This window comes from Taudactylus pleione, unplaced genomic scaffold, assembly GCF_031769625.1.
Source record: "Taudactylus pleione unplaced genomic scaffold, aTauple2 ptg000006l, whole genome shotgun sequence".
NCBI lineage: Eukaryota > Metazoa > Chordata > Amphibia > Anura > Myobatrachidae > Taudactylus > Taudactylus pleione.
The window spans coordinates 27,755,365-27,768,109 of record NW_028284409.1 but is presented as its reverse complement, the minus strand read 5'-3'; the positions used below and the strand labels follow the sequence as shown (position 1 = coordinate 27,768,109).

At 46.3% G+C, this 12,745-nt stretch overlaps 1 protein-coding gene across 1 annotated transcript in view; it reads left to right on the top strand.

The window, feature by feature from the left end:
* Window positions 1–11,921, top strand: part of PLG (plasminogen) — a 176,171-nt gene extending 164,250 nt beyond the window's left edge. The window contains exons 18-19 of the mRNA XM_088451795.1: window positions 1,599–1,744; window positions 11,686–11,921. Of these exons, the coding sequence (XP_088307921.1) occupies window positions 1,599–1,744; window positions 11,686–11,847 (308 nt within the window). The 3' untranslated portion in view covers window positions 11,848–11,921. The remainder of the gene's footprint in view (window positions 1–1,598; window positions 1,745–11,685) is intronic.
* The last annotated feature ends 824 nt before the right edge of the window (window positions 11,922–12,745 follow it).

The following is a 12,745-nucleotide window of genomic DNA, read 5'->3' as shown; positions in this document are numbered from 1 at the left end:
GGCCAACAAAGAGCAATCCCCTGGATCCTTCTAAAGAATTTGCGTTATAGCGTTACTATAGGCTAACACCATCTTCAGATGGCGTCAGCTGCTAGGCCAAGTGTAGGAAATCCAGCAGCCTAGCAGCTATCATAGAAAATTATGGGGGCTGCTTCGCAGTCGGAAATGGAGGGACTGTGGCCAGTGGCGTAAATTCATCCCAGACGCCCGGAGGCAAGTTATAATTTGGTGCCGCCCCCCTCCCCCCCGTCAAAGCCACTGGCACAGTAATGTAGCATTTTCCAAGAAGATACACCTGCAGTTGCACACATAATATAGACATGCCATGGAGGCTTGGAGACAGACAGTTGTGGGTGAGGGGGGCGCCGGACATGTCACACTGACAAAGAAGCTGTTGAGGAGCAGCAACACCAATGAGTAGGGACAGGCTATAGCTAGATGGAGGCGCAGCTGATGGTCTGACACAGAGCTCTCCACTAGTGTTTAGTGACTTTTCAGGTGCCAGGAAGAGGTGACTTGTACTGGGCAGCCGTAACGGTACACTCTGGGTACATACACAGCCCTAAGTGGGGTGAATTTATTGTGGGCAATGGAGGAGGCGCCCCTTCAGTGCTGAAGCCCCGCGACAAGCAACTCCATTGTCTCCCATATTTCTTCCCCTGACTGGCAGATATCTGCAATATGCTGTGGTTCCTCCATGTTAAATCATGAGGAACCTTATTATTTGCATGTACCCCTCCAAAAATGGGTATATTCAGGGGATAGCCCACAGATTCTCTTTAAATATTTGGGTACCTTGCCTATACCCACTCTCTTGATTTAAAATATCTGATAGCAAACCTTTGCTCCCAACACACATTACACATCATTTGTAAGTAATTACTTTTACAAATCAGCAATGAGCATTTATCTGTCCAGGGCATACTTGCCTACCTTTGCTTCTCCTCCCTGGGAGAAGCAGGTGGGTTCTGATGGGGCGGGGCCTGAAGGGTCACTGCATTAAGCCCCGCCCCTTTGCAGCAAATTGAATTTATTGGCTTAAATTTAAATAGGAGGCAGGGCTAATGCTGCAATTAATGGAGAATCATGTCACTAAGCCCCACCCCTTACACGGGGACCTGCAATCGTTGCGGAAATTCTCCCCATTCTGCCCACATCACTAGGAAGTGGGCAGAATACGGGAGAAGTGCCTACCCTTCCAGGGGTGCGGGGGGGTTACCCGAAAAATCGGGAGCCTCCCGCAAACACCGGGAGGGTAGGTATGTACGGTCCAGGGCAATTCAGCAGTGACAGTTATATAAATGAATATTTCATTCAGATTTTGGTCAGGCTCGACTCTCGTTTTAGGTCCATTCAAGTTGAGATTTGCAGTAACAAATTAGCCTAATTTACCATAAACATTGTAGCATAGCAAAGAACTACTAATGTTATCTAGGATAGCCTGTGGAAACTAAAGTGGGGTAACTGTAGCGCCATCTGTAGTTTGATGGGACTTTGAGAAATATGTACCTAAATGTTAATTTAGAAAATGAGCACTAATACATTGTGTTTACAGTTGTTTACAGTAAAACATTCACATAACTATATTACCTCCCTAGGTACTGGAAAAATTGGCGTTCTCAAAGAAGCTGGTTTCCCTGTCATTGAAAATAAATTATGTAATAGCCCTGAATATCTGAATAACAGAGTTACAAGTCGGGAGCTGTGTGCTGGTAATATCCATGGGGGAATTGACAGCTGTCAGGTGAGTTGTCATCATAACACATTATCTATTTTCCTGTAAGGATTTTTTTGTTTTTGCCTAACCCTAAACTGAAATGTCTTGCCAAATTGTTAGTGTAGTTTTAGAGCCCTACCTATGTTTTATGGGAAAGGCTATACACACACACAGTTGCAGCTAAAGTTCACTCCAGTTTTTGAACCCACATACAATACAATGAGTTTACAATAAAATGTAGGACCATCAGTGTGACACACCTTGGCTCACGTGTAAATAATAGTATATATATATATATATATATATATATATATATATGTACACACACACACACCTCTATTTATATACAAACCAATTTACTGGAAAATTTATATTTGAAAAAAATATATATATTTTGCAGTAAACAGTAAGTATGTAAAAAGGATAGTACAAAAGAACTTCACATCACAGACCGCAACAGCGTACTCAGATCGGCTGATGGTGCGTACTACGCATGCATCGCAGTGTGCGTGTGCCGTCCAGTTCTGTGGTCGACAAAGCCATCGCAGCGGGAGTGACTGGATGGGGGTTGTGACAGGAGGAAACTGACATTCTTTATGAGCTGAGCCCAGCCGCTGACCACTCACACCCCTTGGACATACGGCCACAGACTGCCGCATATTCCTCCGACTTGTATGTTCACAGCAGCTGATGCCCCATGTGACCCGTGCAGCCCCCTGGACAGCGACACGCTAGGAGGGCTACGAACGGGGCTCCCATTGGGGGGCCAGCCTTGCCGAACACCATCTTCAGGCTCATCTTGCCGGATCTGCCTATATCAGCAATTGAATGCCGCTGGAGCGGCATGACGGACACAAGGGGAGTGAGTAGAGTGGAGCAGTGCATGTTCCTCATAGCGCAATTTAACACAGCTCTGCATCTGAATCATATACTGAAACACGTTGTGAAACACTGCCAGCCATTTAGTTATCTGGGCTGTTCATTCAAATCATCTAATGCTGCAATAGTAGCTTTCTCCCAGCTTTCAGACACATTGTTGCTAATTGGGCATTTTCATTACCAGGCTCAACATTTGTTCATGTGGATGCATTGGAACTGAGATCTATATTTACAAGCTGAGAAATACTGGAGAATTAATCATTTTATTGTATTTGTTTGTATTTTTTTTACATTATAACATTTGATCCTAAGAGATACTGGCCCTCATTCAGAGCCGTTCGCTATTTGCGGTCGTTCGTTTAAAAACAAGGGGTGGCTATTCAAATGATCCGTACGCACATTGCAGTCTGTTCACACCTCTAAGTCTGAACGAGCGAGCAAAACATACGCTCGTTTATTTGTTAAAAACGCCCCCTGGCCGCTCGCATCCTACGTCATGTCCGCTATTTATTAGATTAATCGAGTACATCGACCAGCGTATGAACTGCTCGCTATTCTTGTGGTTGGTGTTTGCTACCACAAATTTGCGAGCAGTTCTGGCTATAAAATAACCCAGTGACGTGAACAATGACGCTGCTGTTTTAAATATACACACCCATAAAACGCCCATTTTGACCTTTAAGCACGCCTGCGTTCGGATCTCCACTCCCCATTTTCAAGCACCTTCCCCTGTTACCACCCACATACGCCTCATTCTGTCATTCAAAATAGCAGGCACTCGCTATATTGCGTACCAACGATTTTCGGCCGCACTGACTGGTTCGCGCATGCGTACTAAAAACCGTACGCATGCGCAGATGTGCAAACATCGCTCGGAACGAGCGTACTGCCGCTAACGAGCGGTTCTGAATGAGGGCCACTGTGTATAGAACTCTATACTCCCTGGGGTTTTATCCATGTTTTGCATGTTTATTTTAAACTCTGGTATATGAGTTTAAGATTAATTTATATTACAATCCTTGGATTGTGTTCATGGGCACCGCCTACTATTCTTGTTTTTAATCTCTGTTTTTGTTGGAAGTTTGGCAATACTTCCAGTGGGTGTGCTGCCATTGTACACAAGGAGGGGAGTTAATCACACCATCACTGGCGCTTGGGAAAAATATCTTTCTCTTGGTGACAAGAGTGGTTGGAGAAACACAGCCGTGCCTGTCCATTTGAACGCCGTTTCCTGGGCTTGCATAAATTAGCCACTGCGACGACATTTGCAGCTTGAGTACTCACTGCGTGGGTTGAGAGTTGCAATTTCTGAGACAGGTCAGACCTTCTGTAATTCTGCATGGTGGTCCGTTGTTACCGGTGTATACGCAGGATTGCGAGGTCTTACGGATGTGCGATAGTGGGCGTCTCTATGCCAATTAAGCAGTTGCAGACATTAGCAGCAGATCTGCATGCATAATAGCAGCTGCGATCACAATATCAATCCATAGTGTATCAGGGCCAGTGTCTATATATACTGTCATATGAAACAACTCCTTATAGAATCATAAAAAAAAGTTATTGCATGCAAATAACTGAAAAACAGCAGAAGCTTCATATTGTTACAGTTTCTTAAACAGAATAAATTATAACTATTAAAACAGAAATGGAGTGTATATATACATACACACACACATATATATATATAATTAGTAAGTAATCTCATATTTTATTTCGATACAGGTTGAGTCTCCCATATCCAAATAGTCCGCAATACGGTATTTTTTTTAGCATGACTTCGAAACCTTTGCTTTTTGATGGTTCACTTATTACTATTACAAGTTATTTATATAGCGCGCACATATTCCGCAGTGCTTTTACAGAGAATATTTGTCATTCACATCAGTCCCTGCCCCAGTGGAGCTTACAATCTATATTCCCTACCACATGCTCACATACAGTACACAAGGGTTATTTTATTTATTTTTTTGGGGGGGGGAGGGACCCAATTAACCTACCAGTATATATTTTTGAAGTGTTGGAGGAAACCGGAGCGCCTGGAGGAAAGCCAGGCAAGCACAGGGAAAATATACAAACTCCACACAGTTAGGGCCGTAGTGGGAATCAAACCCACAACCTCAGTGCTGTGTGGCATTAATGCTAACCATTACACCGTCTGTGCGGTGTAAAGGCACAAAATTATTGAAAGTATTGTATAAAAAAGATATGAACGATTTTTAAAATAGTTATCGTTCACATCTGACACAAAATCTGACCGTGTGTATGCACCCTAACATTGGTGGAAAGTGTCTCTCCCTTATTCATGGTTTATTAAGGTTTGGTCTGTGTACAACTATGATGGATTACATTTATACACATAGGAGATAATAAAGTTATGCAGCGGTGCTGTAAATGGCACATGAGGAACTTGGGCATACTTGTTAACTCTCCCTGATTGTCAGGGAGACTCCCTGAGTCTAGTAATCTCCCTGATTGCACCTTACCCCCATTATGTAGTTGTTCTATTAAAAAACAAAAAAACAAAACAGACATATATACATTCAAATGGGATCATTCGTATAATTCCCCTGCATTGGTTATAAGTTACAATGATCCCTATGGCTACATGCATTTTCTGAAAAGTATTAGTGTGTTTTCATTAACAAATAGATCTTGCTAACTGCTTTGGGGCTCGTTTACATTTGGATATAAATCAATTTTATGACACGCCTCTCAGATGTAGCAGTACATGAGCACTTTACCGCACCGTTCATAGGTGTTGCTCTCACAATCTCCCTGAAATGCTTTTTCAAAAGTAGGCAAGTATGAACTTGGATTAGTATGGCTGAGCTGCAATGTGATTCATTGGATGTGACATGTTACAATAGAACTTGTACAAGAAAGGAGACTGACCTTTACATCAAACAGACAGGCAAGCGTGTTATTTATATATTCTGTTGTTATTATGTAATCTGGGTACTGGGGGGGGGGATGGATGCAGTCCTCCATATGGTGCATTTTGCAAATAGGCTGAGGCGGACATAGCTATGGCTTTCCAGCCCAGGTAATTGGTAATTGACATACCCCCTTCTCTTGGCACCACTGTATGGTTACTCTGAACAGGTACATTCACCTGACTCAGGGCGCTCGCTCTGAATCAGGGCCGCCTTGTTTTTTTCGAACGGCCTCCTGGCCGCTCGCATAGCTGTGGGTGACCACCCACAGCTATAGCGAGTGGCCATGATGATGGTCGCGATGGTCAAGACCATCGCGACCATCCGGCTTGCGACGAGACCCTTGTGGTAGGGTCTCGTTGCCGCAAGCCCCAAAGTACTTTCGGCTCTAACAGAGCCGAAAGCACTCCCACTGACATCACTCGTAATGTCAATGGGAGCCACGCCCCCGCCCCGCCCACCAAAGGGGGTGTGCTGTCACTCAACTTCGACCCTTTTGGTACGAGACCCAGAGCGATGGTTTGCCTGTCGCTATCCGGGTCTCGCGCATGCGCACTGGGCCACCATCGACCCGCTTGCAAGCGCATAGCACTCGCGAGCGGGTCTGAATCAGGCCCTCAATCCCATGCATGTGAGATATCCTTGTAGGCTGTGCTGAACATTCTATCTGCCAATGTGATTTCTGTACAACAATGCTGGTGCCTCACTATATAACACTCAGACACAAGCTACTTGGCTCATTACAGTATTTATATCTGTAATAATCTTTGTGTTTATTAGAGAAAGAATTATGTTGCCATTAATTTCAGTTTTATTATTGATATTTGGGATGTGCAGATCCCAGGACAGCTCTCTGGATAGGATGGTGATGGTTACAATACCAGACATACTGAAAGGAGTTTCTGCCAAGGTGCTCAAACCTGTAGTGCAACCTGCGGATTGGGCACAAGAATAGAGACCTGCTGCATAGTGGATAAAATTGGCTAGGAGACTGACTATGAGGAAGTGACCGTACAGTGGGCCTGATTCAGACCAGCTTGCAAGCGCTTGAGCGCTCGCAAGCGGGTGGATGGTGGACTCTGCGGACGCGCAGCAGCCGCACTGTGCATGCACAAGTCCCGGAGCGAGAGAGAAATTCTCTCTTCGTGGGTCACTACAAAAGGGGTGGCTGTCGATGTTGATCGACAACTCGCCCGTTTTGCAGGCGTGGCAGGGGGTGGTTTGAAAAAACGGAGGCGTTCCCAACAGTGATGTCAGTGGGAGAGCTTCCAGCTCTATTAGAGCCGGAAGCTCTCTGGGGCTTGTGGCCACGAGACCCTACCACAAGGGTCTCCTCGTAAGCCCCGATGGTATTTACCATCGCGACCATCATCCTGGCCGCTCGCAATAGCTGTGGGTGGTCACCCACAGCTAAGCGAGCGGACCGCATAAAAAAAATTAAATAAAAAAAAAAAACGCCCTGATCCAGAGCGAGCGCTCTTTCAGAGCATCCGTCTCAGAATCAGGCCCTGTGTGTGACCAGCTGGATGTGTGGTATGAGCACATATACCCAGCCTGGTGGGGCATATTTTAATATATCATGTTTAAACCCAGAAGACACTAAAGCAGACCTGGAGACTATGGATATTTTCTGGAAAGTAGCCACAGGGGTTCTGACAACGCAGGATGAGGCCTTCAAAACTATAAAGCCCAGGAGTTACATGGTGGAGTTTATGAACATTCAAAAGAAAAAACGCTGGGACATACAGATGCGATGTGCATAGTAAGCAAGACCGCAGGTTAGTTAAATGTGTTTATTTTGGGTTGAAGGTGCGGAATCCTACGATTACCAGTCTCAGCGCTGATAAGTTACTTGCTAGGAGCCAGAAGGTGATGGCTGACGTACCTCAAAGACAGATACGAGTTACAGACCACCCAGAGGTTAAACCTATTAAATTACAAACACGAGTGTTCATCATGCTGGGGGCTGGCATCAGTGCTGGGATACTGGCAGGCATCGTTTATGCATGGGTACGTTGTTATGTGTCTAGATGGAAAAAGAGGGATATCGAGGAAGGCATTGTTGAACCTTCCTAAATTCCACTCTAGTCACTGCTGGATGGGCACCACCCAGAGACCACTGCCTGGCCTTCACCCAGATCCAAAGACCACTAGCCAGCCTCAAGCCCACTCTAGAAACTGCACCAAAGACTGCTGACCAGTCTCCAGCTTGCCCCAAAGGCCACAATCCTGCCCCCAGCCCACTCAAGAGAACACTGGCTGGAAACTAGCTCACTGCAAAGACTGCTGGACAGCCTCCGGCTCTCCCCAGGGACTGCAGGCCTGCACACCAAAGACTGATGGCTGGCCTTCAGCCCACTCCAGAGAACACTGCCTGGCCTCCATCCAGCACCAGAGAGACTGCTGGGTCAACATCTAGCCTGCTCCAGGCACCACACCAGTGACCACTGTCCAGCCTCTATCCCACGCCAGAGACTTGCTGGCTGGCCTCCAGCCCATTCCAGACACTACTAGTCAGCCTCCAGCTTGCGCCAGAGACCACTGGCTTGTCTCAAGAAGCACCAAAGGGAGGTGGTCTTCCTCCAGGTCACCCCAAAGACCAAGGGCCTGCCTCTAGGCTGTTCAAGTGACCACTCCAAAGATTACTGGTTAGCCTCCAGCCCCTCCTAAGACTGCTGGCTACTAGTCTCCTTCAAAGACTGCTTCAAAGGCTGCTCATGGACCTCCATCTCACTCCAAAGACCACTGGCTATACTCCAGCCCACTCCAAAAACCACTGGCTGACCTCCAGCCCTCTCCAGAGACCGCTGCCTGGACTCCATGCTGTTCCAGAGGCCGCTATCCAGCCTGAAGCAAAACTCACCGAAGTCTGCTGGTGAGCCTCCAGCTGGCCCCAAAGCCCTCAAGCCTGCCCCCATCCCACTTCAGGGACCACTGGCTGGAAATCAGCCCACTGCAGATACTGCTGGCCAGCCCCCATCACTTCCAAGAGACTGCAGGCATCCCACATAAAAAACTGAAGGATGGCTTTTAGCCAACTCCAGAGACCACTGCCTGACCTCCATCCAGTTGCAGAGACAGTTGGCAAACCTCCAACCTGCCCAGCAACCACACCAGAGAACTGTCCAGCCTGCATACCACTCAAAAAACTTGCTTGCCACGGTCCAGCCCATGACAGAGACTACTGACTAGACTCCAGAAGTACCAGAGAGAGGTTGTCTTCCTCCAGGTCACCCCAGAGACCATGGGCCTGCCTCCAGGCTGTTCAAATGCCCACTCCAGGGACCACAGGTCAGCCTCCAGCACACTCCTGAGACCACTGACTGGCTTTCAGCTTGCACAAGAGACTGATGACTAGGCTCCAACTTGACAAGTGACCATAGGCCTGCCTCCTGGTGGCTCAAGAGACTACTCCAGAGATTGCTGACTGGCTTTCAGCCCACTCTAGGGAGCATTGTTCAGCCTGCAGACTACTCCAGAGGCTGCTTGATGGTCTCAGTCCCACTCCAGAGACAGTTGGCTGGCCTCCACCCACTTCAGACTGTTGGCCTGCCTCCAGCCTACTGGTTGGCCCCAGTGCACTCCAGAGATCTCTTGCTGCCTTACAAATCAATCAAGAAATTGCTTGCCAGCCTCCAGCTTGCCCCACTACCTCCTGGAGGCTCCAGAGACCACTCCAGAGACTGCTAATTGGTCTCTAGCCCACTTTAGAAACCTATGGTCAGCCTACAGCCTTCTCCAGAGACTGCTTCAGCCTTCTCCAGAGACCCCTGCCCAGCCTCCAGAGAATGCTGGCTGGTCTCCAGCTCACTCCTTATACATCTAGCTGGCTCCAGCCCACTTCAAAGACTGCTGGCTGGTATGGCTTCCAGTCCCCTCCAAGGACTGCTGCTTATTGACCTCCAGTCTAGTCTAGAGACTGCTGGCCAGCCTCCATTCTGTTCCAAAGACTGCTGGCTGGCCTCTAACCCAATTCAGAGATGCTGCATGGCCTCCACCCAGCTACAGAGACCACTGGCTGGCCTCCAGCCCACTCCAAAAACCACTGGCTGACCTCCAACCCTCTCCAGAGACTGCTGCCTGGACTCCATGCAGTTCCAGAGACCGCTTGCCAGCCTCAAGCAAAACTCACCGAAGTCTGCTGGTGAGCCTCCTGCGGGCCCCAAAGCCCACATGCCTGCCCCCAGCCCACTTCAGGGACCACTGGCTGGAAATCATCCCACTGCAGATACTGCTGGCCAGCCTCCAGCTCTCCCAAGAGACTGCAGGCCTGCATCCATCCCACATAAAAAAACTGAAGGATGGCTTTCAGCCAACTCCAGAGACCACTGCCTGACCTCCATCCTGTTCCAGAGGCCACTGGTTGGCCTCCAGCCTGCTCTAGACTGCTGTTTGGAAATCAGCCAGTGGGCTGAATGCTGGTCGGTTCCAGAGACTGTTGACCTGCCTTCAGCCTGCTCCAGAGACCACTGTCTGGCCTCCAGCCCATTGCATAGATCAATAGATAGCCTCCATCCCACTCCTGAGACTGCTGGCCAGCCTACAGGCCTCGCAAAAGACATTGGGTTTTTCTTCATCTGACTCCAAAGACTTCAAGCCTCCACTTCAGAGACTGCTGCTTGATTTCCACCCAGTTCTTTTAACTACTGGCCAGCCTCCAGTCCACTTCAGAGACTGCTGCTTGGCCTCCACTCAGCTCCAGCTCGGAAACAGTTACCTTTACACTGTAGATTTTCATCCACTGTATGAATAAAGGTATTTTCTGTACCTAATCAGATCCTTTTATTCCATATTGTTACAGCTGCATTCTTGGTATTGTTATTCTTCAAACACTGGTGGCTTTGGCCCATAACCTATAGCCAGAACCTTCAGTGTGTTGATAGGAGTCACCCATGTGTAATGGAGGCTAGTCCACCCAATGAATAGTGTAACCAGGAATTGGTTTATTAACCAGGTAGAACAGCTGAATGTAAGACAATACAGGGTTAATGCAGCACAATGCAATATAAGACATAGGCAGTTGGGTGTCTTAATTACCACCCCGTGCTTCACAGTGGGTATGGCGTTTTTGGGATGCCACTCATCATTCTTCTCCCTCCAAACACGGCGTGTGGAGTTTATACCAAAAAGTTCTATTTTAGTCTCATCTGACCACATGACTTTCTCCCAATCCTCCTCTGGATCATTCAGATGGTCACAGGCAAACTTTAGATGGGCCTGGACATGTGCTGGCTTAAGCAGGGGAACCTTTCGGGCACTGCAGGATTTGAATCCATGACGACTTAGTGTGTTGCTAATGGTAACCTTTGTGACTGTGGTCCCAGCTCTCTTGAGGTCATTGACCAGGTCCCCCCATGTAGTTCTAGAGAATGGTGAGGGATCAGCCCAGATCATTGATACCCCACAAGGTGAGATCTTGCATGGAGCCCCTGGTCGAGGGAGATTGTCAGTGATCTTGTATTTCTTCCATTTTTTAATAATTGTGCCAAGAGTTGATCTCTTCTCACCAAGCTGCTTGCCTATTGTCAAGTAGCTCATCCCAGCCTTGTGCAGGTCTACAATTTTGTCCCTGGTGTCCTTAGACAGCTCTCTGGTCTTGGCCATGGTGGAGAGGTTGCAGTCTGACTGTTTGAGGGTGTGGACAGGTGTCTTTTATACAGTTAACTAGTTCAAACAGATGCCATTAATACAGGTAACGAATGGAGGATGGATGAGCTTCCTAACAGGTCTGTGAAAGCCAGAATTCTTGCTGGTTGGTAGGTGTCCAAATATTTATTTTCGGCAAGAATATACAAATAAATTGTTTAAAAATCATACAATGTGATTTCTGGAATTTTTTGTTCCGATTCTGTCTCTCACAGTTGAAGTGTACCTATGATGGAAATTACAGACCTCTCTCATCTTTTAAAGTGCAACAACTTGCACAATCAGAGGCTGTCCAAATACGTGTGTGTGTGTATATATATATATATATATCTATATCATCTTAAAACATCTGATTTTTAATGTACTTGCTTTGTATTCTTATCTTTCTATTACACTAAGGGCCAAAAGTAATAGGATGAGAATTTAGAAACATTCAAGTGTGATTTATAATTTATTTATTTTTTTCCATGGTGCAAAAAAAAGTGACCACTTTTTTTATATTTCTTCCAGGGTGACAGTGGAGGACCCCTGTCCTGTTTTGATGGAGAAAAATATATTATTCAAGGGGTAACATCCTGGGGCCTGGGTTGTGCACAGGCTATGAAGCCTGGGGTGTATGTGCGGGTTTCTATGTTTATCTCATGGATTGAAAAGACAATGAAAGAAAATTAATTCAACTATAGGATTGATGGTTTTCAGAATGAGTGGAATGAACTGATAAATATGAATATTACAACATAACCAATAAAAACATACTTTGTATCTGGTAGTCTAAATTATTACATTCCTACTATGTTTTAATACCACTTTAGAATATTGCATAGATTTATTAATGGCTGCCTCTGTTACAAAAAACAAACAAAAAACAAACACAGGCACATTTTAAAGTTATCAGTATGTTTAATTATTGGCAAACCATTTCTAAGAGCAGTGGCGGCTCCGTAGTGCAGTCCAAAATTCTAATAGGGCAGCCACACCAACTGCCCTTCCAAACATCTCCGGCCGGGACTCACTGGCAGTTGGTGTGGCTCCTCTATTTAAATTTTGGACTGTACTGCAGCCCCACCTATGGAGCCACCACTGTCTAAGAGGATGGCATAGTTTACATGATTATTGGAAAGCTAAATACACTTTTACTAACTTAAAATAAAGAGACCTCAACACCCAATGGGAGAGTTATGCCCTGGACAGAGATTTCTGCCTTTTCAAGGACTGTGCTAGATAAATGGCAATCAGAAGCTGATTAATTGGGCAAATTCTCCACTTTAGCTCTCACCAAGGTTTGTTACATCTCCTACCCCCAATGTATGATATTGATGTGGAATGGACACAGAATGTAATTATTATAAGTGAATATGTGCCCATTTCACTAAGGCGCGCACAGTGAATCTAAAGTAGGGGGTGACACCAAACCCAGTGACGCCAGTGTACAACAGCCTCATTAATTTCTAACTTCAGAAAATATATTTGCCAATGATTTCCGGATAGAGTATTTTGCCTTTAGATTGGCCAAGACAGACTTTCACCACTTCGTCTGCAGGCTCTGAATTTAATATCTAATAAATAATTA